The sequence below is a fragment of the Bos grunniens genome, chromosome 9, assembly GCF_055505025.1.
Source record: "Bos grunniens cultivar Pamir isolate PY7600 chromosome 9, Bosgru_T2T1.0, whole genome shotgun sequence".
NCBI lineage: Eukaryota > Metazoa > Chordata > Mammalia > Artiodactyla > Bovidae > Bos > Bos grunniens.
The window spans coordinates 26,840,494-26,868,279 of record NC_141173.1 but is presented as its reverse complement, the minus strand read 5'-3'; the positions used below and the strand labels follow the sequence as shown (position 1 = coordinate 26,868,279).

At 45.5% G+C, this 27,786-nt stretch overlaps 1 protein-coding gene and 1 long non-coding RNA gene across 5 annotated transcripts; one reads left to right on the top strand and one right to left on the bottom strand.

Moving 5' to 3' along the window:
• Positions 1-26: 26 nt before the first annotated feature.
• On the bottom strand, positions 27-19,967 carry HDDC2 (HD domain containing 2). Of its 4 annotated transcripts, none has more exons than XR_015132671.1 (6): positions 19,670-19,967; positions 17,175-17,296; positions 15,368-15,470; positions 9,303-9,371; positions 3,533-5,281; positions 27-376 (listed from the first exon to the last, which is right to left on the bottom strand). XR_015132671.1 is itself a non-coding variant. In XM_086317017.1 (6 exons), the coding sequence occupies exons 1-6, from the start codon at positions 19,754-19,756 to the stop codon at positions 279-281; spliced, it is 618 nt and encodes a 205-aa protein (XP_086173143.1). In that variant the 5' UTR covers positions 19,757-19,967; the 3' UTR covers positions 27-278. The 4 variants fall into 4 exon arrangements, 3 of the variants coding, with proteins under 3 accessions (XP_086173143.1, XP_086173144.1, XP_086173145.1); XM_086317017.1 differs by having other exon boundaries at positions 5,143-5,281; XM_086317018.1 differs by lacking the exon at positions 3,533-5,281.
• LOC147365711 (uncharacterized) lies at positions 19,921-27,786 on the top strand. Its single transcript, XR_015132672.1, has 2 exons — positions 19,921-20,043; positions 26,863-27,786. It is a non-coding gene; the product is annotated as an uncharacterized LOC147365711 (long non-coding RNA).

Genomic DNA, 27,786 nt, shown 5'->3' with positions numbered 1-27,786 from the left:
TAGAATCAACAATAAATATTCCAAAGTTTAAGATTTAAAAATTTTATTTAGTTCAAACCCCTCCCCCTCAGCTTCCAAGTCTCCATCCCTAACATTTTCTTGACCACATTCTATAGCTTCTTTTATTATCCAAACTGTATCACGTTTTTTGCTGGAGTCCAGGCAATTGAAAATAAACACATCTGGGAAAATCAACAGATCAACAGTGGCAAAACACAATACCACGAGACAGAAAACTGAAATGCTTGCTACAGGAGTGCAGCAACGGAGGGCACATCTCAGGAGCAGGGCTCACTGGCGGCGCCGGCTATGTTAGCGTTTCTTTCTGCCTCAAGTTCAGAAACGAGCTGGACTATCTCAGGGTGACTGAATTTTCCTGCAAGGCAAGAAGATGGGGGAAGAAATAAGGACAAGAGAATACATCAGTTTCTCCAGCTGGGTCCTAGGGCTTCCCAGGGGCTCGGTTCTGTGATCTGACCCACACTTCTCTCCAACACAGATGATACAATCCCAGGTCCTGGAGAGGCGCTGGACGCAACCACTCAGAACTTACTTTTCATCACCCCAGATGCAACGGAGAGGAAAGATGAGAATTAGGAAAAGGACTGCAGCTCAGGCAGAGCTGGGCAAAACTGCAACAAGCAACTTTTACTGGGAACTCCAGGGAAACTAGGGGAGGTTGGGGCCCTCTCTGGGAACATCTGAGAACAGCCTCTGGCCATTTTGAATCTGCAGTTGTGGGGAACCAAGCACCTACATTGGAGAAGGAAATGGCAACCCATTCCAGTATTCTTGCCTGGAGAATCCCATGGACAGAGGAGCCTGGTGGGCTACAGTCCATGAGGTCACAAAGAACCAGACACAACTAACACTTTCACTTTCAAGCACCTACATATGAAAAGACTAACAGGAAGACCAGTGGGTCCAGGCTGTCCCTTCGCTTGCAAACAAGAATGCAAACATTTACCCTGAAATCAGCTGGTCTGCCCTGTCTTCCCGGACCCTTGGCTTTCCCTGGACTTCTGCCCTGGGCAATAACCGAGCTCTGAGCTATTTTAGGTGGACAGACGCTGGCAGGGGCGGTGTTAAGCCCACCGTCTCTTCCCTGATGGTCTTCTCTTGCCAGTGCCTTTTGCTGCTTACTGTTCATTTCACAGTGAACTCTATCCCATTTATTCCCTATGCGCCATCCCTTTGCTTAATGTCCCTTTCACTTTCTTGCCCTACCTGACACCTGGCTGGCCCTGCGGTGCAGCTTTCCCTGTAGCTCCCCCAGTGCTGGCTGTTTTCTGTCTTACGCAGCTCTTAGCACCAAGGCGGGGCCTGTCCTCCACGCTCCGTGTTGTTTCCAGGTCACCCTCTGCCCCACTGTGTAAAGGCTGGACTTATAATCATTCCACCACCGAGCAGCACCAAGTTGCTCAATCTGACGGCTACTCCTGCCCTCCTGAAACTTTCTCCCGTTGGCTTCTGGGACCCCTGATTTTTTCCCATCTTTCCCATCTAGTGTGTGTGTGTGTGCTTAGTTGCTCATTCGTGTCTTTGTGACCCAATGGACTGTATCCTGCCAGGCTCCTCTGTCTGTGGGATTCTCAAGGCAAGAATACTGGAGTGGGTTGCCATGCCCTCTTCCAGGGGATCTTTCCAACCCAGGGATGGAAATCAGGTCTCCTGCATTGCAGGTGGATTCTTTACTGACTAAGTCACCAGGGAAGCCCAATCTAGTGACAAGTCCAAACCCCTCAGGTTCCTCTTACAGATACCGCCACATACAAATCCTGTTGAATCTACCCTCAAAATATATCCAGAATCTGATCTCTTCTTATGTTTTCTACTATGACCACCCTGTTCAAACCGGGGCAAGCAAAATGGTGAGAAATCATTTCTTACATCGGTTACATGTTTTTATTAACTGTTCACCAGAAGTAGTACACCAGAGGAGAAAGTGCTGCTGCTGCTGCTAAGTCGCTTCAGTCGTGTCCGACTCTGTGTGACCCAGAGACGGAAGCCCACCAGGCTCTGCCGTCCCTGGGATTCTCCAGGCAAGAACACTGGAGTGGGTTGCCATTTCCTTCTCCAATGCACGAAAATGAAAAGTGAAAGGGAAGTCGCTCAGTCGTGTCCGACTCTTAGAAACCCCATGGACTGTAGTCCACCAGGCTCCTCTGTCCATGGGATTTTCCAAGCAAGAGTACTGGAGTGGGGTGCCATTGCCTTCTCCGGGAGAAAGTGCAGTGAGTTTTAATCTCAAATTTGGCTGTGGGCTCATCACCCACTTTCTAGGCTCAAGTTTCTTCCTTGGTAACATGTGGAGCTTAAACTAGATGATCCTTCCAGCTCCCATATTTTTGGATTCTATCAGTATTCTCATGTTTCATTTTCTATTTTTTTCATTGTGAATCTATCTGAGGATAACAGTGTAAAGCACAACACAAACATGATTATGACCTTATTGGGAAAAGATGCTATCTGGGAACCTGATCATTGCTTCTAACACAGTTGGCAGGTTAGAGTAAAGAGTCACGTAGTAAATATTACGGGCTTTGTGAACAATTTGGCCTTTGTGGCCAACTACTCAACTCTGTGGCTGTAGCACAAAAGCAGTATAAACAACACATAAAGAGTGTGGCTGTTTCAATAAAACTTTTTTACACAAAGAACCAGCAGGCCAGTTTGGCCCATGGGTTATAGTTGACTGACTTCCTGGTTTCCAGTGTTATTCTATTTAACTGAAGTCAAACATTTTGAGCATCACTTACTTCAAAGACAGAGGAGACAAAGCTGGTCGTGGCCCTCTACAGCTTACCATAGGGTGGGGTGAGTAGATGGGGATTTGGGAAGAAACCCAACTAGGAACATCATAATGGAGAATGCAAGTCAGACTGTGACATCACGGTGGCATGCTCTGGACCACGCACAGACTGAGCAAAAAGAAGGAACATTTAGTTGTGATAGGGAGGATTGAGAAAGGAAACCAGAGAGTTGAACGGAGACTACAGAGCTGTTTGTGCTCAGTCGCTCAGTTGATCTGACTCTTTGTGGCCCCATGGACTGTAGCCCACCAGGCTTCTCTATTTATGGAATTTTCCGGGCAAGAATACTGGAGTGGGTTGCCATTCTCTGATATATCAAGATTTTATTTTTAAGGACGAGGAAAGCCATAAAGCAAAGATGTGATGGTACTTAAGATCTACAAAGGAGAAAAGCACTGAGATGTGCAGGGTGAACTCCTGAGCCTGGGAGATTAAATTCGGTGGTTATAACCAGACTTTATTTTTTTAGGCTCCAAAATCACTGCAGATGGTGACTGTAGCCATGAAATTAAAAGACGCTTACTCCTTGGAAGAAAATTTATGACTAACCTAGATACTAGCATATTGAAAAACAGAGACATCACTTTGCCAGCAAAGGTTCGTCTGGTCAAGGCTATGGTTTTTCCTGTGGTCACGTATGGATGTGAGAGTTGGACTGTGAAGAAGGCTGAGCGCCAAAGAATTGATGCTTTTGAACTGTGGTGCTGGAGAAGACTCACCAGGTGGAGTCCCTTGGACTGCAAGGAGGTCCAACCAGTCCATTCTGAAGGAGATCAGCCCTGGGATTTCTTTGGAAGGAATGATGCTAAAGCTGAGACTCCAGTACTTTGGCCACCTCATGCGAAGAGTTGACTCATTGGAAAAGACTCTGATGCTGGGAGGGATTGGGGGCAGGAGGAGAAGGGGACGACAGAGGATGAGATGGCTGGATGGCATCACTGACTTGATGGACGTGAGTCTGAGTGAACTCTGGGAGTTGGTGATGGACAGGGAAGCCTGGCGTGCTGCGATTCATGGGGTCGCAAAGAGACACGACTGAGCGACTGAACTGACTGAACACGACTGAGGGACTGAACTGACTGACTGACTGAACTGACTGACTGACTGACTGACCCGCCATCCATACAGAAACAATGAGGGCCTTGCCTAGGGCAGAGGTAAGTGAGCCCAGACAGAAGGAAAATCAAATCAACCCCATTATAATGCAAATTAGATCTGGGAGCTTATTTTGGAGCTGGGACTTTGCTGGACTTGATGAGGCCACAAAAGGGTCGGGAGAGGTCACAGCAAGGCCATCTCTGACAGTTCTCTTAGGAGAGACGGAGGGTCAGCTGAGCCTGGGGAACTCCAAGGGAAGAGAGCTGGAGCTCTATTCCAGGGAGCAACAGGAGACCCGTGGTCAATGCCCCTGGCTCCTCGCTGCAGAAGTTGTGCCAAAATGAAGACAGCCAAGGCTTACTGCCAGGCAGTCTTCTACACACTTCACATATATCCTCAAACAACCCTATAAAGTAGACTCTATAATCATTCTCAATTTAAAAATGAGGAAGAAAGAAGAAAAGAAAGGTAGTGCTAAGTCGTGTCCGACTCTTGTGATCCCATGAACTGTAGCATGCCAGGCTCCTCTGTCCATGGGATTCCCCCCTCAAGAATACTGGAGTGGGTTGCCATTGGGATCTTTCTGACCCAGGAATTGAATCCAGGTCTCCCACATTGCAGGCAGATGCTTTTACAGACTGAGCTACACAGGAAGCCCCAAGAATAAGGAAACGAAGACCCAGAACTAGGTGAAGTAATCTACTGGAGGTTACCTAAGCTGAACGTGGAAGAACCAAGATGTAAACCCAAGCAGCTTCAGGCCTGTGCTCTGTAGGGCTATAGCGACAATGATGACTTCGCTGCCTGCGGTTTTCTCTTTTTAAATCTCTATCTCTACCTCTACCTTACATGACCTTCTATCTAGTAAGTACTGACATAATGCACTTTGACATTCATCATCTCTCTTAAATCTCAAAACCAACCAACCTACTTGTAGGGTACTATGATTTCCATTTTTTAGGAAGGATACAGAGAGGTCAGGAGATCACCTAGGAGCACACAGCCAGTATGCGTGATGTGAATCTGGTGCTCAGACTCCAGGGCGGCAAGGCTCTCTTGCATTAGGTAGCCTCACACCATGAATCCCACCATTTTCTTCTCAGATGCTCCATATGAAAGGGTCAGAGGAGGGTTGAAAACCCATGGACTTCCCTTAGGTAATATTAGTCATTACACTAGGAGTAAGTTAAGCCAAACTGAAATGATGCTTATTGACATCAGTGCTGCGTACCTGCTGTGGAGTCGTAGAAGTCCTGCAGTCTCCCAGGCTTGTTCTCAAGGTCTTCATATTCAGATGCCTGAAGAATCATCTCACATTGGTCTAGCTGCTTCACGAATTTAGCTTCTGCACTAGACTGGGTCTCATATTCCTAAGTAAAGGGACAATTAAAGCCGCATGATTAGGGCTGCACATGTGGGTGCTAAGTCGCTTCCGTCGTGTCTGACTCTTTGCAACCCCATGGACTGTAGCCCACCAGGCTCCTCTGTTCATGCAGTTCCCCAGCCAAGAATACTGGAGTGGGTTGTCATTTCCTCTTCCAAGGGATCTTCCCAACCCAGGGATTGAAGCCGTCTCTCTTACGTCTTCTGCACCAGCAGGCAGGTTTTCCACCACTAGGGCCACCTGGGAAGCCCACGTGGTAGGTTATGCCAGGAACACCTGGTACCCGGAATCAGTTACAGCTAAAAGCACATTCTCCACTGGCCATATTTCTCCACTGTATACAAGACCATCACAGAGACTATTCACACACAATTCCACAGCTTAACACCCATGTTCCAGGTGGGCACTCACAATTCCATCTAGTCCACCTGATGCCTGCCCAAGTCTCATGTGTTCACATGGGTACTTCCAAACATTCTCCTTCCTGTTTAGTAACTTGTCTTCAAGATCATTATTCTTTAATCCAGATTCTGAGTATTAATTTCAAGTTAATATTTCATCTTGAGGCTTCCCCGATGGCTAGGTGGTAAAGAATCTGCCTGCTACGCAGGAAACATGGAGATGTGGGTTCGATCCTTGGGTTTGGGAAAATCCTCTGCAGGAGGATATGGCAACCCACAGCAGTATTCCTGCCTGGAGAAACCCACGGACGGGGGAGCCTGGTGGGCTACAGTCCATGGGGCTGCAAAAGAGTCAGACACGACTGAGCAACGAAACAACAACAAATATTTCATTCTATGCTTCTCCAGTTAGTTCCCTCTCCATTTAGTGTCAGGTCTCCTTTTCCGTTTGAAGTGAGTTTCTGGCTTTCTCCTTTAGTTTTGGTTTCCACTCTACACTGGGAAGCTCTGTCTTTGCTTTCAGAATAGAAAGGAGCTAATCACACCCCTCTTGAGGATACAGCCAGGGTCTGAGAACTCTTTCTGCCGGGTGTATGTGCACGTGTTGGTGGCAGGCAGGCAGTGAAGGCAGTGGGCAGGAAGCAGCGTACCTTTCCTCGCCCCACTGGTCCCTCCCTCCTCAGTGCAGGCCTGAAACAAGAAGCTACAGGCAGTCGGCGTCTTAGAGCACACGCGTCACACAACCACATGCCCCAGTTAAGACCGCAGAGAAGCATTCTTCTGTTAAGCCCAAAGTGTTCCCAGCTGATTTCTGTGTCAGGCTCTCGTTTCTAATTCCACCCTAGATAATGAATCTGCCATGCTTTCTCTAGCCAGGGTGATGTGTTGTGAATCACTGATGGTTTCTTGGTTTTTATTAGATGCAGCTCCGGTGGGTGTTTGCAGAGCAACAGAAGGGCTTCAAGCAGGAAAGATATACAACTTCTAGGTCTTCGACATGGAGGACCCAAAGGGAAGAGAGAGAGGAAAGGCAAAGAAGGTCAAAGGTTGCCTGTCTCCCTTGGAGAAAGGCTGGCCCTGACCACAGTGCAGACATAAAGTTAATCTTCTGCATGTCACGCTTTCCCACCTTAGTGCCTCTCCCTCTGGGACCCAGGACCCTCATATTGCTGCACATCAAACTCCCCACCAAAATCCTACCCTTTTACTTCAGAGGAAAGAACAAGGAGACCTCCGAAGTGCTTATACGCTCAGTTGTGTCTGACTCTTTGCGACCCCATGGACTGTAGCCCGCCAGGCTCCTCTGTCCATGGGATTCTCCAGCAAGAATACTGGAGTGGTTTGCCATTTCCTTCTCCAGGGACCTTTTGAAGGAGTACTTTTTAACCCAGCTGGATCTTCAGCTGCAGGCTGGGAAACAATTCAAAGGTAGGTGTGTGTGCCAGGCATTGGGCACGTGGCAGGGAGCAGATCCTGATCTGCCTTAGGATTCGAAGGGCTCTTTCTTTAAAGGAAAACTCAGGTGGTAGAGAGGACATCCTTCTGTGATACTTCGAGGAAAAAGTGAAAATGCTTTCTCTTGACTTACTGAAATGTGATTTCACGCTTCTGTGGCAAACGATAAATTATAATTGCTTTAACTAGACGTGACCCTTTGGGCCGAAAGCTGTTGTTAGTGGTGAACAGCAGTGATTTACATTTCAGAAATCAATTCAACTGCCATTTTCTATGTACCTAGCACTATTCAAAGTTCCCTGCATTCAGAATGACCCTATTTTCTGAATTCAAAACCAGACCACACAGACTGGAGACAGAAAAACATACTACATATGTCAGGCAATATTCTAACTGCGTGGTCATCATTGGTTGCTAAGTCATGTCTGACTCTTTTGCAACCCCATGGACTGCAGCCTGCCAGACTCCTCTGTACATGGGACTTCTCAGGCAAGAATACTGGAGTGGGTTGTCACTTCCTTCTCCAGGCTATCTTCCTGACCCAGAGATGGAACCGGTGTCTCCTGCATTGGCAGGTGGATTCTTTACCACTGAGCCACCAGGAAAGCTTTCCAACTGCTTACCATACTAATTAATTTGATTGCCATACAACCCTGTAATACAGGTATACTATTAGTGCCATTCTGTAGATGAGGAAATGACATTCAGAGCGGTACCGTAAGTTGCCCAAGATCACACAGCTAGTAAACAGAAGAGCCACTAATTCGAACCCTGGAAATCTCATACCAAAGCCAACGTGTTAATATTGAACATGATTTTTAAAATGTGTAATATGACAGCTATTCTATGTTTACAGTGTTTCCACAAAGTTCAAATCTACTTGTAATCTATGAATGTGATCTTATTTGCAAACAGTCTTTACAGATGTAATCAAATTAAGAAAGAGCCATAGTGGATTAGGACGATCTTAATCTAATGATCAACATTCTTACAAGAGGGAATTGGGCCCAGATACAGACACAGGGTGGGGGGTGGGGGTGGTGAGGCGGCACAGGCAGCTTCCCTGGTGTCTCAGTGGTAAATAATCTGGCTGTAATGTACGCAATGCAGGTTCGATCCCTGGGTCAGGAAGATCCCCTGGAGGAGGGCATGGCCACCCACTTCAGTATTCAAACCTGGAGAATTCCCACAGAGGAGCCTGGCGGGCTACAGTACATAGGGTCGCAAAGAGTCAGACTTGACTGAAGCGCCTTAGTACGCACGCACAGACACGGGGAAAAGAACAGCTGGCTACGGAAGCAGAGCCTGGAGCCATGTGTTCAGAGGCAGGGCTGCCAAAGCTGGACAAGGCATCACCAGAAGCCAGGGAGAGGCAAGGAGGGAATCGGAACATGGCCCTGCCCACACCATGATCTGGACTTCCGGCCTCCAGAGCAATGAGGCAGGGCTACCCCAGAGTAAGGAGGGCTAGGGGCTCAAGCAAGGGAGGCAGGGGAAGAGGTTGGAGGGAAGTGAGAAACTGCCCGAGGCAAGGATGTGTTATTTTCCCTTCACACGTGGAAGTCAGCACTAGGAGGGGGACAACAGGAGCACTAGGCATGCCCCTTCCCCAGAGCCGCCTGCTATCAGCAGCACCAGGGAGGCACTGAGGCCCGACGGGGCCCATGTTCGGTGCTGGGCTCCATGGCACATCTGCCCTTGACCTCATGCAACCTGAACAACCCTTACGGGTTTCACAGATGCGCAGCTGACTCAGGGAGGCGAATGAGCCCAAGGCCACTGAGCCAGGAAGCAGTGGGTTGGGAACCCAGTTCTGAATGACCCCAAAGCCCACGTTTCTCTCAAGGACCAGAGATGGGTGGGTGTGAGGCTGGCACAGTGGAGGATGAGAGCAATGCATCAGGAAATCCAGGGACTCTGAGTCAGTATTTGTACCAGGCATTATGGTGAGAAGGGAAATGCGGAACGTGGAAGGAAGAATCATTTCTATTAGCCCTGACAGACACCTATAACAGCTGGGATGTGAGAATCAGACAATCCAGAAAGCAGGTAAGTTAGACACGGCACGTTAAGATACTCTAAGGCAACTAAAACACTGACGTGCCATACAAATTCAGTTACGATAAAAAGCAACCCAGTGTATATACTTACTTCCCAAAGTTCATAGAGCTCCTTCTGGAGATCCTCTGGGAGGAGCTGGGTTAGCTGCTTCATTGCTTCCTGAAAGATCAAACCATTATTTTAATCATGTTCACATTTGTTAGTTAACAACTCATCTGCAAATGCCAAATAATGGACTCACACTCTTCCAAATAACTCCCAAAGGGGCAGCAGAATATTGGAGAAGATTTAGGCTAACAAGGAGAGCAGTTGTGTATGTTAAATAAGTAAGTGTCTTTATTTATATGTATTTATTCAGGAGTACTTATGTTGTGGCCTGCAGCACACTAGACACAATCAAGGACAATGAGGGTATGAGAGACGATTACAGAAATAACAGAAGTGAGGCCAAAGGTTTTATATCTTGTGGATGAGAGTCCCCAAATGCATGTCAATTTCAACCGTAAGTGCATGCGTGCTCAGTCGCTTCAGTTGTATTAGACTCTTTGCGACCTGATGGACTGTGGCCCACCAGGCTCCCCTGTCCATGGGATTCTCTAGTCAAGAATACTGGAGGGGGATGCCATACCCTCCTCCAGGGGATCTTCCCAACTCAGGGATCAAACCCTCGTCTCCTGCATTGCAGGCACATTCTTTACTGCTGAGCCACCGGGGAAGCCCTCAACAGTAAGTACTACAGTTCAAACCAAATCTGACTGTGGGGAAAACAGGAAAGTATCAGTGAATTACGAAGCTCAAATAAACTTTTGGTATACCATTATGTTCACTTTCTATTGTTAATGTTTTTATTTGCAAAATGTAAAGCACTACACAAATGGGAAGCTATTGTCACTAACATAAAGGAAATTACAAGACAGCATTTTGTTAAGCTCACAGACTCACAGGCTGAAAAGAGATGTTAAAGGGCAGTGAGCGAAACCATCCACGTGCAGCAAACCCCTCAGCACCATCAGTGGGGACCTGTGTCCTCCCCCCACACATGCCTCATGGTGGGAACCTAGCACCCCAAGAGGCTGCTCAAGTGGACTTTAGGCAGCGTTAGTAGGAAGTACCAGTGTCTCATATCAAGCTGAAAATTGTCCCTGCAAGTTCCTCCACTGTGCCTAACCCTACCCCTCCTGTCTTCCTCCCTCACAAAAACACAATGTCAATCAGGTGGGCGGTAACCCAAAAGACGAGAATCTCTGTGGCCAGTGATTGGTCCAAGGGATGGCCATGTAACTCTAACCAGCCACCCAGGCACCAGCTGCATAATGAGATGGAGGGCGAGAAGCCCCAGAGTAGAGTTCAGAGAGCCAAAACGCACAGAAAGGCTGAAATGAGAGAGTGAGAGCACGGAGGTGCTCAGTACATATTTCTAATCTCCAAAGTCCCAAGAGCCCCTCTTATTCCATCTCTTCCTTCATTTCTGTGTTGCTCCAAAATCCTCAAGTATCCGATTTGGGGGGCGTGAGGTCTGCAACCTACTTTCAAATGGCTTCCAACTCCTTCCCTCTCCTCCTATCGTCATCTTCCACCTCTTAATCAGCTCCAGTTCATTTGGCCAGAGCTTAGGCTCCCTGAAAAGAATACTGTTTTAAGAACCACTTTTAGCAAAGTGCTTATACAAAAGGGGCAAGGTCTTACTAAAATCAAATGGTGAAATGGTAAAAAGCAATAAAAATAAAAGTGAATATTTTATATATAACTATTTATAATGGGGAGAAAAAATAAGTTATAGAACGCAACCACTTCCAGAGCAAACCATACTGGCCAGTGTCAATGGTCTGCTCTTGTAAGTAGCGTTGCCATCTTGAATGGCTTGTAGCATTATACTATCCTTAGTGGTATGAAATTTTGGTTATTTTGTACTTGCATTCTCCCTTGTTTCTTTTCCATAAATCTCAGCAAAATACTTGAGAAAAAACTCTGCATTTTCAAAAATTAAAAATGTCTCTACAAAGAGATCACTTTTCTCTCCACTATTATAGAAACGTTTGCCCATTGCTTTTGTTTGAAAGGAATGAACTGAATGACATATATGTACAGAGATATATCAAAATCTAAACTCTTCGAATACAAACTTAAAAGTCCTGCTCTGACAAGGAATTATTTTATTCTCTTTAAAGTGATGTACCCAGCACTGAATATAGTGATTGATGGGTGGTCTGACCCAGACAAAACACAATGGAACCAAAGTGTCCATCATGGTAAATGCTCTGTTTCTATAAATGCAGCTCAAGACTGAGTTGGCTTTTTGGAAATCACATATGACTTATTAACAAGCTTCCTGTTGACTAAAATCACAATGTCCTTTAAAAAACAAAACATAACAAATATGTTTTTGCTTTCTTCCTGAAGCTGAGCAATGATTTTTCTGGATCTAAACTCACTGACACCATTTGTTATTATACAATCAGGACTGCATTTGAGACCTCTTAGCTGTTATTCCTTGTTTGGCAGCCTATGCCATAGAATCAGGCCCTTTTTAAATGATCCTCTGAAACTGACTTCACTGAAGTCCAGGACAAGGGTCTGATGATACCAGACTTTCCCTTCTTGATTGTGAGCCCTGCCACTCCCACTTCTAAACTGAGTTTTGCCTTGTTCACACATAGACATAGAGTGATAATTTCCCTAGCTTCTTCCTGTTAGCAAAGCATGTCAAGAATTTGCCTGACGTTCTGAGCTGAATGAAATGTTAAGCACCCAGAAGGCAGTATTCATCACTCACACGTCACTGGTGACGCTGCACAGTGCAAAAGCTAATGACAAACTACAGACTGAGATGCGGTTTGAAACCCAGCTTGCCATTTACTAGCTGTTGAATCCTGAGCAAGATACATCTTGGTCTTTCTGATCTATAAAATGAAGGGGTTTGCTGTGAGGATGAAATAGTCACTATAAAGTACTTATTATCTGGAACAGGGTAAGGACTCTATAAAGTATTCACTGTATGTTTCACTTTCTCTATCTTGCCATGTTCACCCCCATAATAAATGGTTCTTCCCCTTTTAACCTCTAGTTCTTCAGCAACTTTAACTGTCAGGTATGTGTGTATATATATGTGTATCATGACTCTGTCCTCTTAGTAAGTTTTCCCTTTGCAGAAGAATATAATAACCTATTATTGCTGTATTCCAGCCTCAAGCTCCATTCCACTAGTTCTTAATGGTCCTTTCAGTTCAGTCGCTCAGTTGCGTCTGACTCTTTGTGACCCCATGAACTGCAGCACGCCAGGCCTCCCTGTCCATCACCAACTCCCGGAGTTTACTCAAATTCACGTCCATTGAGTCAGTGATGCCATCCAACCATCTCATCCTCTGTCGTCCCGTTTTCCTCCTGCCCTCAATCTTTCCCAGCATCAGGGTCTTTTCAAATGAGTTAGTTCACATTAGGTGGCCAAAGTATTGGAGTTTCAGCTTCAACGTCAATCCTTCCAATGAACACTCAGAACTCATCTCCTTTAGGACGGACTGGTTGGATCTCCTTGCAGTCCAAGGGACTCTCAAGAGTCTTCTCCAACACCACAGTCCAAAAGCATCAATTCTTTGGCACTCAGCTTTCTTGATAGTCCAACTCTCACATCCATGATTCCTACGAGGCATCATTTACCATCTCTGTTTATAACATAAAGTTTATTTTATTCTGTTTAGGAAGGGAGTCAGCCTACAAGCATTGCTTTTGCCCCCACCCTCTATATTTTCTCTTCTACACCCTCATGCTCCCTTTCATCTTAGTACCTACTTTCCTCTGAGACAATCAGCCTTCCAGGGTTATCAAATATTTTCCTTCCCTCTTACTTGGGTTTAAAGCCCTCTGGATGCAGCAGACTAGCCTCTGGGAAAATGACACTTCCTGGTCCCGTATGTGTGTTTCACCTCAAAGAGCCAAGAAACCCTCAGTTAATTATCTTAAGGCATGGTTCAGACATCCAAACCTCATCCCTAAACACCATCTGCATAAGGAGTTGTTTACCTCCCACATCTTTCTCTCTGTTCCCAAATCCTAACGAGTGGAGGAAGAAGCAATGAAGATCAGCGCTTCCCAAGCCTTTGATTTCTTGCCCAAGAACTTGCGGTTCTTAAAGATGTTTGCCTGTCCTTTCTGATGATGATATTTATTCTCCTGTGAGTCAGATGGGGTGGGCAGCAGCCAGGAGGTTTAATGAGGCCGGGAAGGCTTTTCATCACTGCCCAGATATGGCATCCAGCACTCTCTGGGTGGCAAGTCCTCTCGATGCCCCTCCAGGGGGCACCACTAGCCAGGACTCAGCTTCTGTCAGGACAGAGGTAGGTTTACTCTGTTGCCAGGCGTTGGAGATCCCTCCTACTGAACTGTTCTTTCTTCAGAAGGTTTTGATTCGCTCCTCGGTGGAGTGAACCTCACACTGCTTGGGTGCCCACATGGGAAGTGTCTTCTTCCTCTGGTCACTTTAAGGTTTCTGATCACCTTATGGTTCTTCAGCCTGTGATTTCTCCTCCACAATATCTAAATTCACCCTTGTATGAAACTACCATACATCCTGAAACATGCTATATAACTGAGGGGTCTTTTCCTCTATGGCATACGTCAGCACCCAGCATCCTCTGGTTTGGGGCTAATTCCTTTCTGCAACTCAGTATCTTTTTTTTTTTTTTTTAAACTTATTTGGCTGCACCTGATCTTAGTTGCGGCACATGGGAACTTCATTGCAGCACACGGGATCTAGTTCCATGACCAGGGATCAAACCCAGGCTTCCTGCTTTGGGAGTGTGGCGTCTTAACCACTGAGCTACCAGGAGAGTCCCTGCAACTCACTATCTTGAACTAACTGGTTTCTTTTTCTATCAACCAATCAACTCAGGAATTCTTTATTCACCACAGTCTAGACTCCTACAGAGAAATGTTTCCTTAGCTCCTCCCTTTTCACAAACTGTCCTGATGCTCATGTGGGATGACCACATTCCCTATCTCCCTTGTTCCCATAATTTATGGTGTGTTGGAACTCCTGAATTGAGATTCCCTGTGGATCTTCTTACCTCAAAAGGGGAAAAAATGCTGTTGGCTACTGAGCTCTGGCCACACCCTTCCCCCAAGAACAGCTATTGAAGCCCACCTTCCCTGTTAAACCATCTTGATGAAGGATCTGTTGACTTAAAGACATTTAGGATCAACCCCTCTGGCCTACAAGAAAAACAGCTTGCAACAGTCCCTGAATTGGGACCCGTCCGTTCAGCTAAAAAAAAAAAAAAAAAACCTTCCTGAATTTTCCAGTCTCTGCTTCAAATACGTCTTCCTGTTTGTCCCTGGGCTCTGGTTTTAAGATTCCAAATCAGCAGATCCTGTTTAATTGATGTCATTTCTTACTAATACAAATTTTTAAAATTTTTAACCACCAAAATAAAGGACTAATTTAAAATTTGTTGTTATTGTTTTTGTTTAGCCAGTAACTTGTGCCTGACTCTTTTGCAAACCCATGGACTGTAGCCCACCAGGCTTGTCTTACTAAATACTAATTATAATAATGATTATTCCTGGGTTTTATAGAACTTCTCTCCAAAGAGCTTAACTGGCATGGAGAATGCCTTCAAGTTCCAGCTATCTCCATGGTTCGAATGAAAGCCACACCATGTATCCTGTGCTCAGATCCCCTTTCTGCCTCTCTGTGAGAAATGAAACCAACACAATGCCCTGTCCCTGTGTTAAGACTTAGAACAAGAAAACCAATTCACTGCTTATTCCACGAAATCCTTACTTCTGGAAGGTAAGATTGTAAACCAATCCAAAGTAGAGTACGCAGTAACAGCTTGCTCTTGAAGACCCTTGCTAAGACCTTGCCTTACCAGCCCTACCAACCCAAAGCCTTTATGTTTAAAGTCTGGGCAATCTCACCTTGTAAGACAGTAGCCGCTCTTGTAAGATCCATCCAAACATCCTCAGGCCCAGGCCCTCCAACTCTATAAATACCCTCCCCTGATCTTCCTTCCCAAGATACTAAGACTCTGTCAAGGAGGTACTCTCTCTTACTGCAATAGGGTCAGTGAACTTAGCTGCATTTCAGTAACGGGCTTTTCTGGTTTTCCTTTGTTTCAGCAATGGGTTTTTCTTTTGTGGAATCAACAGTCAACACTGACCTCTTCTCGCCTATGTTTTTCTTCTCTGGGGACGTTATCTGCTGGTGCTATGTCCCCAACGATGCATTCTGCCATATCATGAACCAGGGCTAGGCGTACACATCTGACCAGGCAAGAAATAATCACACAGAATTATACTCACTACAGACTCCTTCTCTATACTACTTTAAGTTACACAATATAGTTTTTTTCTCCAGCCTCACAGAGGATTTTAATGCAGTATTTTCTAGGGGTTATTATATTCTGCCAGCCTGCAACAGATCTGAATCAAAACTGCTAGTTAATATTCAGCACAAATACATGAGAATGCAAGGGAAGCTGTTAGCATGAATTAAAAAAAAAAAAGCTGGTCTCTCATATATCACTTTAAAAGGTTAATAACTTTAAAAAGCCAGAAGAAGGTGATCTGGTTATAGCATTTACTTACCAATACAACACTTAAAACAAATCATTTTCCAAATGTACTAGTCAGATGTCAAAGTGAAGCCCTTTATAGATAAATAGGTAGAGCTGGACAGATCTGAGTTTGAATCCAGCAATTAACATCTATTAGCTGCATGCCCTTTGCCAAGTCACTTAATTTCTTTAAATGCTAAGTTTTGCAGCCTTCATTTTATTATCCATAAGAAAGGGGTACTAATACTTCCTAATTTGGTATGAAAATTAAATTTGATACTTTATGTTCCTGGAACATGTTGATCATTCAACAAATGACTATAATTATTAGTGGTAACGATTGGTAATTGTTAGTGGTAGTGATTGCTGATCAGGATAATCGTCATCAAAATAACAAAGGCAGCTATGAGATAAATGTCCCAGAGGGCCAGTCTGCTTCGTGTTCCCAGCCATCAACAAGGCAGAACAAGAACTCCAGGTGTCCCTGCCTGCAGCTGCTTCCTCATCTAGCTCTAACTGCAGACTATGCGTAGGTTCATCGCCATTCGACACCATGTTCATCTTGTACCATGTGCCAAAAATCTCCTTAAGTTCTACCCTATCTACAGAGTAACAGGGCTCCTGAGACTCCCAGATGAACCTCTGCTTCAGTTGGATGGACTGACTTATCATTTCCAAAACATACCTTTACTTCCTTATCATCAGAGATTTGGTCTCCATGCCCTTCTCTTTCTGTGCTGTGTCTTCTACTTCTATACCTAATCAACCCTTTAGAGGTCAACTCAGACTCTGCCCCCTCCAGTAAGATCACCCAAGAACAGGTGATTTCTCCTATTAGTTTTCTAATATGACTTATTTTGTGCTTTGTATTGAAGCCACTCTGGGCCTATGTACTTCATCTGGGTTTTATTTACTACCTTATACTGTTTGGCTAGAAAACTTTGTCTTGTGCTCAAAAATTATTTTCAACACTTGATAGATGACTTAAGGGGACAGGATATCTCTTTCTCAGCTCTTTCCTGCACATACCACTACAAAAAGTCACTTCACAAAAGAGTGCTGCTATTCAGAAAAGGGGCTAAATAAAATACATAGTGTCTGGATCCAAGTTTAGACATAAAACACTTACCTTCAAGGCCCGGGAAAATCATCAAATCACACTTACGTTTCCTTGAGACCAAGGCAGACACTTTCACTTGCCAAGAGAAAACCCAGAGTGCAGTTTACAACTGCAGCACACAGTTGCTGAATCTGTATGGTCTGCCCACATCCTGAATCTGTATGGTTTGCCTCAAATAATTTTTCTTGACTATAAACTAACCTAGAAGAATTGGACACAGGCCTCATACGTGAAGAGTCATGCACTCCCATAGATCACAGACCCAAACTGACACCAGAGTTCACAGCTTACCGGTCTTTGTTAAGATGTTCATCTTTGGTCACCAGAGCCATAACTGCCATTCTGTACATGTGATCTGATACGCTCTCTGGCTTCTGGACATTTCTGTATACCCAGCCAGTCCGTGGGACTCTCTGATAAAAATGAACAGAAAGAAATTTATAAGAATACATATTTTAACTATCTGCTATGCTGCTTTATTGCCTATGCCAAAGCCCTTGACTGTGTGGATCACGATAAACTGTGGAAAATTCTGAAAGAGATGGGAATACCAGACCACCTGACCTGCCTCTTGAGAAACCTATATGCAGGTCAGGAAGCAACAGTTAGAACTGGACATGGAACAACAGACTGGTTCCAAATTGGAAAAGGAGTACGTCAATGCTGTATATTGTCACTCTACTTATTTAACTTATATGCAGAGTACATCATGAGAAACGCTGGGCTGGAGGAAGCACAAGCTGGAATCAAGATTGCCGGGAGAAATATCAATAACCTCAGATATGCAGATGCCACCACCTTTACGGCAGAAAGTGAAGAGGAACTCAAAAGCCTCTTGATGAAAGTGAAAGAGGAGAGTGAAAAAGTTGGCTTAAAGCTCAACATTCAGAAAACGAAGATCATGGTGGCATCTGGTCCCATCACTTCATGGGCAAACAGTGGAAACAGTGTCAGACTTCATTTTTGGGGGCTCCCAAATCACTGCAGATGGTGATTGCAGCCATGAAATTAAAAGACACTTACTCCTTGGAAGGAAAGTTATGACCAACCTAGATAGCATATTCAAAAGCAGAGACATTACTTTGCCAACAAAGGTTTGTCCAGTCAAGGCTATGGTTTTTCCAGTAGTCATGTATGGATGTGAGAGTTGGACTGTGAAGAAAGCTAAGTGCTGAAGAATTGATGCTTTTGAACTGTGGTGTTGGAGAAGACTCTTGAGAGTCCCTTGGACTACAAGGAGATCCAACCAGTCCATTCTAAAGGAGATCAGTCCTGGGTGTTCTTTGGAAGGAATGATGCTAAAGCTGAAACTCCAGTACTTTGGCCACTCATGCGAAGAGTTGACTCATTGGAAAAGACTCTGATGCTGGGAGGGATTGGGGGCAGAAGGAAAAGGGGATGACAGAGGATGAGAGGGCTGGATGGCATCACCGACTCGATGGACCTGAGTCTGAGTGAACTCTGGGAGTGGGTGATGGACAGGGAGGCCTGGCATGCTGCAATTTATGGGGTCGCAAAGAGTCAGACACGACTGAGTGACTGAACTGAACTGAACTGAACTGATGCTCTTTAAGACAAGTCCAGAGAATACAGCACTGGGCCATAGTTTCAGTACATATTAAAAAATGTTTAACCAACTTAGGGAGAAACATCTGGATCAAATGAACGAGTAAGGTCAGAGAATGAGAAAGACAGAGGGAAGAATAAGCCATAGATATACAACATAGAAGGGCTTCCCTGGTGACTTACATGATAAAGAATCTGTTGGCAATGCAGGAGACTTGGGTTCAATCCCTGGTTGGGAAGATCCCTGGAGAAGGGCATGACTACCCACTCCAGTATTCTTGCCTGGAGAATTCCATGAACAGAGGAGCCTGGCGAACTATATAGTTCATGGGGTCACAAAGAGTCAGACACAACTGAGTAACACACACACACACAACCTGTAAGTCCAACAGTGTTACTGATGCTTGCATGTACAGAACATACACAAGTCCTTAGACATAAAAGGGAAAGCGCTGAACTTGAACAAGTGACAGACTTCCAAATTCTGAAGCAGAAAGGGTTAAGTAAGGCATTTCTAATTCCTGTACACTACCGCCTGTCGTACCCTGTGATCCTAAGAGACTGTCTTTTCTCCTTGGGACTTCACATGTCTAAAGTTTATAAACTATAGTAACAGTGCACGAAACCACCTGCTTTGAGCTTGGAGAAGATCATTATTGGGTGTGGCCAGGATGGGGGTGGGGGATGGAAGGAGGATCCCCTCGGATATAACTTCAGTGTATCCTACATAAAACCCTTCCCTAAAAAAAAATTTTTTTTTAGGCACTCAAACCCTGCAGGATCAATGGGTTCTGTTCTTCCCACTAGCCCAGTTGTGGGGTCGTGACCCTATGTACTCGGGGCAGACTCGAGCCTGGAGATGCACACATCACCGCGCCGGCTCCCCTTCAGAAATCTCTCGCAAGGCCGCCGGGGCCGGGCCCCTCCGAGCGCCAGGCCAACACTGGGGTCCAGTGCGGCTCGGACTCTGCCCAGCCTGGGGTGGGGCCCAGAAATCCCGCCACGCCGTCTCCACCACTTGCCTCCTCCGCCCGCGATCCTCACGCACGACTGCATCCCTATGGAAGGGCTTCCTCTGCAGGCCCCACGAGGCGCGGAGAACCGAGGAAGGGGGCAGGCCTCAGGCCAGGCGGGGACCGGAAGCCTGGTTGCCCGGCGGACGGCCCCGGCCTCTCTCCGCGCAGCCGCGAACTCAGACAGCCCTCCCGGTGCCCGCTCACCTTGAGCTGCCCCACCAGCCGCAGGAACTGCAGCAGGTTCCGGGTCCCGCGGCCCGACATGGTCGCAACGGGTGAGGCCGAAGCCATGCGGCAGCAGATCCTACAGCTCCTAGCCGGCCGCGGGGCCTCCGCTCGAAGCTCCGCCCCCGAAGCTCCTCCCCGTGAAGCTCCCCCGAAGCTCCGCCCCCTGAAGCTCCTCCCCCGAAGCTTTGTCCCTGAAGCTCCTCCCTCCCTCTTCTTCTCCTCTGCGTCCCTTTACGTTTCTGTCTCGGTTTCCTCAACCCTTCTATCCAGACTTCCGCCCTTCTGGCCCCGGTGGCAGCCGGTGAGCATTGCACCACCCACGTCAGAGACTCTGTACTTGGAGCATCTAGGTATGCGTTAGTTATTTGCTAAACTCTGCTCAACTGCACTCCATCAAACTTTTGAAGGGCTTGCAGTTCCCTGGGGACGGGCAGAGAGAGTGGCGTGGAGGAGGGAGGGTTATGTCATAATGCACCAAAATCTTGCCTCTGGACTGCAGGAAGAGAGAAACTCTACCTCCAAGCTAGCAGTCTGTAAACATTTTTAACGGGGGCACAAGGAAAGTGAGTTGGAAGGGGACATTAATTAGGAGTGACAGGAGTACTGGAAGGATTGGATGCTAGCCATAACTAGAGGACTTGGAGGTGAGGATAAATGGCTAGGGAGTGAGAACAATCCCATGATGAAATCACAACCTCCCTGACACCGCAAGTGATAAAGAATCCCCTACCCCGAAAAGTTGTTCAGGGCCTGTCTCAAGCGTCTGTCTTAATTCTATCAACAACCAAGGGTGCCAGGTTTTAAAGGCACTCGAGAATCCCAGGGAGCCTGGTGGGCGGCCGTCTATGGGGTCGCACAGAGTCGGACACGACTGAAGCTACTTAGCAGCAGCAGCAGTGTTAGTCACTCAGTCGTATCCCACTCTTTGTGACCCCATGGACTGTAGCCCCCCAGGTTCCTGTGTCCATGGAATTCTCCAGGCAAGAATACTGAAGTGGGTGGCCATTCCCTTCTCCAGGGGATCTTCCCGACCCAGGGATCAAACTCAGGTCTTCTGCTTTGCAGGCAGATCCTTTACCATCTGAGCCATTAGTGATGTGCCTACTGAAGGACTCCATGAGAGCGGGTAGCATAGAAAACAGACTCTATAAGGAGGAAGGAAGTAGAGAGACCAGTTAGGAATCTATTGAAGTAATTCTTTGGGGAGATGATTTTGGCTTCATCCAGGATTCTAGTAGTGGAGATGGTAAGATGTGGAATTTGGGGTATAATTTAAAGGTATGACTAACAGGGTTTGTGACAGATTGGACATGGGGGTTGAGAGAAAGAGGAATCAAGGGTGACTTCACAAATTTTACCTGACCAACCAAAAGGATGGAGTTGCTATATACTGAGCTGGAGAAAACTGTAAGAGTAGGTTGTGGGAAGGGTAGGAATCAGCAGTTTAGTTTAGGACATGTTGAGATACCTATCAGAGATCTTAGTAGAGATGTAAATCTAAAGGTCAGGAGAAAGGTAACAATTTTGTGTCAGCAACATAGGACGGTTCGAAAAACCAAGAAACTGGATGAGACTATGTGGTGGAGAAGTGTGGATGAAGAAGAAAGGATGTCTGAAGCCTCAGGTCTCAGGCAAACCAACATTTAGAGTTTGAGAGGCCAGGATGAAGTAGCCAGTGAAATAGAAGACTAAGAGATAGTTGTGTCCTGAAGGCCAAATGAAGAAAATATTTCAAGAAGGAAAGAATGTGATCAATGAAGTCAGCGTTATATCTTATCAGTCAGTCAGTTCAGTTTCTCAGTCGAGACTGCAGCACACCAGGCCTCCCTGTCCATCACCAACTCCTGGAGTTTACTCAAACTCACATCCATTGAGTCAGTGATGCCATCCAACCATCTCATCTGTTGTCCCCTTTTCCTCCTGCCCCCAATCCCTCCCAGCATCAGGGTCTTTTCAAATGAGTCAGCTCTTCACATCAGGTGGCCAAAGTGTTGGAGTTTCAGTTTCAACATCAGTCCTTCCAATGAACATTCAGGACTGATTTCCTTTAGGATTGACTGATTGGATCTCCTTGCAGTCCAAGGGACTCTCAAGAGTCTTCTCCAATACCACAGTTCAAAAGCATCAATTCTTCGGCGCTCAGCCTTCTTCACAGTCCAACTCTCACATCCATACATGACCACAGGAAAAACCATAGCCTTGACTAGACAAACCTTTGTTGGCAAAATAATGTCTCTGCTTTTTAATATGCTGTCTAGGTTGGTCATAACTTTCCTTCCAAGGAGTAAGTGTCTTTTTATTTCTTGGCTGCAGTCACCATCTGCAGTGATTTGGGAGCCAAAAAAAGAAAAAAAGTCTGCCACTGTTTCCAATGTTTATCCATTTATTTGCCATGAAGTGATGGGACCAGATGCCATGATCTTAGTTTTCTGAATGTTGAGCTTTAAGCCAACTTTTTCACTCTCCTCTTTCACTTTCATCAAGAGGCTCTTTAGTTCTCCTTCACTTTCTGCCATAAGGGTGGTATCATCTGCATATCTGAGGTTACTGATATTTCTCCTGGCAATCTTGATTCCAGCTTGTGCTTCTTCCAGCCCAGCTTTTCTCATGATGTACTCTGTATATAAGTTAAATAAGCAGGGTGATAATATACAGCCTTGAGGTACTCCTTTTCCTATTTGGAACCAGTCTGTTGTTCCATGTCCAGTTCTAACTGTTGCTTCCTGCCCTGCATACAGATTTCTTAAGAGGCAGGTCAGGTGGTCTGGTATTCCCATCTCTTTCAGAATTTTCCACAGTTTATTGTGATCCACACAGTCAAAGGCTTTGGCATAGTCAATAAAGCAGAAATAGATGTTTTTCTGGAACTCTCTTCCTTTTTCAATGATCCAGTGGATGTTGGCAATTTGATCTCTGGTTCCTCTGCCTTTTCTAAAACCAGCTTGAACATCTGGAAGTTCACGGTTCACGTATTATTGAAGCCTGGCTTGGAGAATTTTGAGCATTACATTGCTAGCGTGTGAGATGAGTACAATCGTGTGGTAGTTTGAGCATTCTTTGGCATTCCCTTTCTTAGGAATTGGAATGAAAACGGACCTTTTCCAGTCCTGTGGCCACTGCTGAGTTTTCCAAATTTGCTGGCATATTGAGTGCAACACTTTCACAGCATCATCTTTTCAGATTTGAAATAGCTCAACTGAAATTCCATCACCTCCACTAGCTTTGTTTGTAATGATGCTTCCTAAGGCCCACTTGACTTCACATTCCAGGATGTCTGGCTCTAGGTGAGTGATCACACCATCATGATTATCTGGGTCTTGAAGATCTTTTTTGTACAGTTCTTCAGTGTATTCTTGCCACCTCTTCTTAATATCTTCTGCTTCTGTTAGGTCCATACCATTTCTGTCCTTTATTGAGTCCATCTTTGCATGAAATATTCCCTTGGTATCTCTAATTTTCTTGAAGAGATCTCTAGACTTTCCCATTCTATTGTTTTCCTCTATTTCTTTGGACTGATCACTGAGGAAGGCTTTCTTATCTCTCCTTGCTATTCTTTGGAACTCTGCATTCAAATGGATATATCTTTCCTTTTCTCCTTTGCCTCTGGCTTCTCTTCTTCTCACAGCTATTGTAAGCCCTCCTCAGACAGCCATTTTGGTTTTTTGCATTTCTTTTTCTTGGGGATGGTCTTGATCCCTGTCTCCTGTACAATGTCATGAACCTCCATCAGTAGTTCATCAGGTACTCTGTCTATCAGATAAGGACTGAGATTTGACTACTAGATTTAGCAAATTCATTGTCACTGCTGACCTTGATAAGAGCAGATTTAGTTGATTGGGGTAAGCAGGACCCTACCTGAAGATGGTTCCAGAGAGAACAAGAGTAAATATTGCACCTCTTTTAAAATGAGTGGGGCTACTAGAGGACATTTCTTTCTTTTCTTTTTTTCAGAAGATTGGGGTATTATATTAGTATCTTATTTACTGATGGAGGTGACCTAGTAGAGAGGGGAAAATTGATGATTTAAGAGACAAAGGAGAAAAATGCTGGAATGATGGCCTCGAGTAGATAGAAGAACATACAGTCTAGGGTACAAGACAAAAGATTGGTCTCAGGAGTATTCATCCATAATACAGAAGGAAAGGAGAATAAATGGTGACTAATTAATGGCAGTTGTGGTCATGAGAGATTTCAGAGTTGCCTTCTGATTGTTTCTATTTTGTCACTGAAATAGGAAGTGAAGTCTTGACTAGGTTATGTTGTAGTAACTTGCAAACTCTGTATCTGAGGAGTTTGACATGACAAAGGTCTGTTTCTCTCTCAGGCTAAATCTCTATTGCTGGTCAAGTAGGGGATGTTGCTCTAACCTCAGCCGGGGAGCTGGGTGACTCGCTGTTCTTCTGTATTACTGAAATTGAAACAGGGAAGAGTGGCATCCTGCCCCTTACAGCCTGTCCCTGGAGATGACATCTGACCCTTATTCTATATATCATTGGCCAAAATAAGGAACACCACCGTGGTAGCTTCAAAGGAAGAGACCTGTGAAATGCAATCTTACCATCCCAGGAAGAGAGGAGACCAGGAAATCTGTGAACGGAAGAGGAGACATTGGAGGGTTATGGAAAGAGAAGATGACATAAAGTAGTTGTTTTGGAGAGTAGGATAGCAACAGAATTAAATACCACTGAGCACCGAATGAATGCCAAGGACAGTGGAGCTTGTTTAACACATGGTTTAGGATGGTGCTGCTGCTGCTAAGTCGCTTCATTCGTGTCCGACTCTTCGCAACCCCATGGGCTGCAGCCCTCCAGGCTCCTCTGTCCATGGGATTTTCCAGGCGAGAGTACTGGAGTGGGGTGCCATGATGGTGGGCCAAGAGCTATTCTTTAGGAGCACATGTGCTCAGTCGCTCAGTCCTGTCCATCCCTTTGCGACCCATATTCCATACCCCACCAGGCTCCCCTGTCCATGGAACTCTCCAGGGGATCTTCCTGACCCAGGGATCGAACCTGCACCTCCTGTGTCTCCTGCATTGGCAGGGGAATTCTTTACACTGGGCCACCTGGGAAGCAGTTCTTAGGTAGGTGGTGCTAAATAAGGAAAGAATCAGACCTTAAAGAGGTCTATGACCAGAATGGGGCAAAAAGCACTGCTATTGAGAAAGCTGCCTCGATGTAGGGGCAGGAAGGCCGTGGGGTCTCCAGGAAGCTCTGGTCTTGGTGTTCTAATTTAAAAAGTTGTCACTGATTAAGTCTCTGCTAAGTGAGATATATTGTTATTCATCTCACCTCATTTTAATTCACCCAGTGTTTCTCCATGATGACATTTCCACGTTTCTGATGAGAAAACTGAGGGGCACAGAAGCTGAAGAGCTGGCCTAAGTTTTTACAACCAATGAACAATGCTTCCAGAATTGAAGCTCTGGCCTGTCTTCCTCCAAATCTTTCTTTATTGACACCTTGCTGCTTCCCAACCCTCTGGCTTTTAGTACCACATCTTGTGGAAATTAAGATCCTGTGTATAAAATAGATTTGGAGACTTCCCTGGTGGCTCAGACAGTAAAGCGTCTGTCTACAATGTGGGAGACCCAGGTTCAGTCCTTTGGTTGGGAAGATCCCCTGGAGAAGGAAATGGCAGTCCACTCCAGGACTCTTGCCTGGAAAATCCCATGGCCAGAGGAGCCTGGTAGGCTGCAGTCCATGGGGTCGCAAAGAGTCGGACACGACTGAGGGACTTCACTTTCACTATTTGTGTAAAGCACTGGGCAAGTGAACAGATAGCAATGGATTGATCCAAGAAAATTTGCCCAGAAAATGTTTATAAAAATGTCTTAGGAACAGATGAAAGAATAGAGACTAAAACCTATGTTCTTTTTAAAAATTTTTTCCTTTAGATACCCAAGAAAGAAATAATGCTTCTGCCTGCCCTGTCTTCATTGATAAAAAGGTTTAATAGTTGGTCTTTATCAGTGACTCTCAATCTCCGGGTGACTTTGCCCCAAAGGAACATTTGGCAATGTTTGGAGACATTGTCCAAATCAGACAATATCTGGTTGTCACAGAACAGGGTGGAGGGTGTGCGTCTAGGAAGCAGAGGTCAGGGCTGCTACTAAAACTGCAAAGCCTGTGACAACCGCCCACAACAAAGAATTATTCAGCCAGATGTCTCTTATGCTGCAGTTAAGAAGCTGCAGTGTATAGCTCCAAAATGAAAATGCTTACAATTAAACTCATATTGTCGATGAATTGTAATTGGCAGAAAATGGAAGTATATTTACGTTAACTTGAGTGAGAAAATAAAGTAAACAAATAATTTTCACGTGTAATCCCTTTTTAAAGTAGGGTAGACAGGCTCTGGAGCTTGGCCACAGAGGTCCTGGAAAGGTGAGGGGAATCAGGAAGGCTTTGATCATTTATGTAACTAGGTTGGGCTTCTCAGGTGGCTCAGTGGGTGAAGAATCTGCCTGCAACGCAGGAGACACGAATTCTGTCCCCGGGTCAGAAAGATCCCTTGCAGGAGGGCATGACGACCCACTCCGGGATTCTTGCCTGGAGAATCCCATGGATAGAGGAGCCTAGCACACTGTGGTCCATAGGGTTGCAAAGAGTCGGACACAAGTGAGGCAACTGAGCTCACACACACACACATAAGTAGGTTAAGCAGAGCAGTTCAGCTCACAGAAGTGAAACGTAGGAGAGTAAGTCTGTGGAGTGGATGAGTATTCCAATGGGAGTATTTGCTCAAGGGAAAGAGCCTGGGCTTTGTTCCCTTTTGCCGCTTGCTTGCCTGTGGTGCAGGACTGCAGTGCAACAAAATAAGTTAGGAGTGGGCAGCAGTCTTCCATAAAACCAGCCATCAGGGGCAGAGGTGGAGGGATGCTCTCTGCTCAGATGAGCAGCTGCAGAGTGCACCCTGTCTGTTGGCTGAGGGTAATGGCCGAGACGTTGCCCAGAAAGATGTATCTTCTTAAGCTGAGCAAGAACAGTTTGGCTCCACGCTAACTGTCATGAGTAGGTGTGTTAGAATCACCCCTGGACACATCTAGATTACAGAGTGGGGGTTCTGCATGTATAAAGATGGTACTACAGTATTGTTTTGGTTTATGTTTTACATTATTATCTGAGTATTAATCAATAATCTCTTACATGAGTTTTCTGGCACGCTGCCAGACTTTCTCCATAGATAACCATCTACAGTGACTAAAGAGTTTCATAACTGCACAAGAGTCTTCAGCTACTGTATCACTCCATCCTTATCACATGGAACGGATTGGAACTTTTATCTGTCTTAATTGACTGAGACTACAGCCTGCCCCTGTTCATCAGCAGGTATCATGAGGAATAGGGTGGCACTCCAGGTGAATTTCACGGAGGACCTTGACGCCAGCCCCTGTTTTGGGAGCTGCTACATGGTGACCTAGGGCTCCCCAGATGGTTCGGTGGTAAAGAATCTGCCTGCAAAGGCTGGAGATACAGGGAGATGTGGGTTTGATCCCTGGGTTGGGAAGATCCCCTGGAGGAGGGCATGGCAACGCACTCCAGTATTCTCACCTGGAGAATCCCATGGACAGAAGAGCCTGGTGGGCTGCAGTTCGTGGGGTCCCAAAGAGTTAGACACGACTAAGCAACTGAGCACACTTGCATGTGCTCACATTCAGAGACCCATCAGGTATCGTAGACCAGGTGCTGGAGTTCTTCTCCAAACACAGACAAAAAAAGAGAAAAAAAGAAAGAAACTGTCACGCATACTCAGCAGTAGCATTTCCATGTTAAATAAAAATAATTACTCCTATAAAATAGCAGCCAAGTTAAGTAATATATAGAATAAACCAAAAGAGAGCCAGAAAACAATTCTGATAATATGACGCTTCTAACAGTCTTTCTTTTTTTTCACTCCCAATTAAAACAAATGCTGTTGTTCTAGCACATTCCTCACTATTAAAGAGTAAACCTGTATGTTTTGTAACAACACCTCAGGTATCCCAGAGGCCAAAATTCCAGTAATCTTATACATCTGGAGTGACATGGAACCCAGAGGGTTAAAGGGGCATGTGATTTTTAAAGTGTGTCTAACAGAAAAAAAAAAAAAACAAA

Bases quoted from the DNA above. Each gene is read 5' to 3' on its own strand.
- HDDC2 (XM_086317017.1), bottom strand. From the start codon at position 19,756: ATGGCTTCGGCCTCACCCGTTGCGACCATGTCGGGCCGCGGGACCCGG. The intron at 17,297-19,669 runs GTGAGCGGGCAC...CATTTTTATCAG, and splicing joins GGCTGGTGGGGCAGCTCAAG to AGAGTCCCACGGACTGGCTG. The intron at 5,282-9,302 runs GTAAGTATATAC...CCCTTTACTTAG, and splicing joins AGCTCTATGAACTTTGGGAA to GAATATGAGACCCAGTCTAG.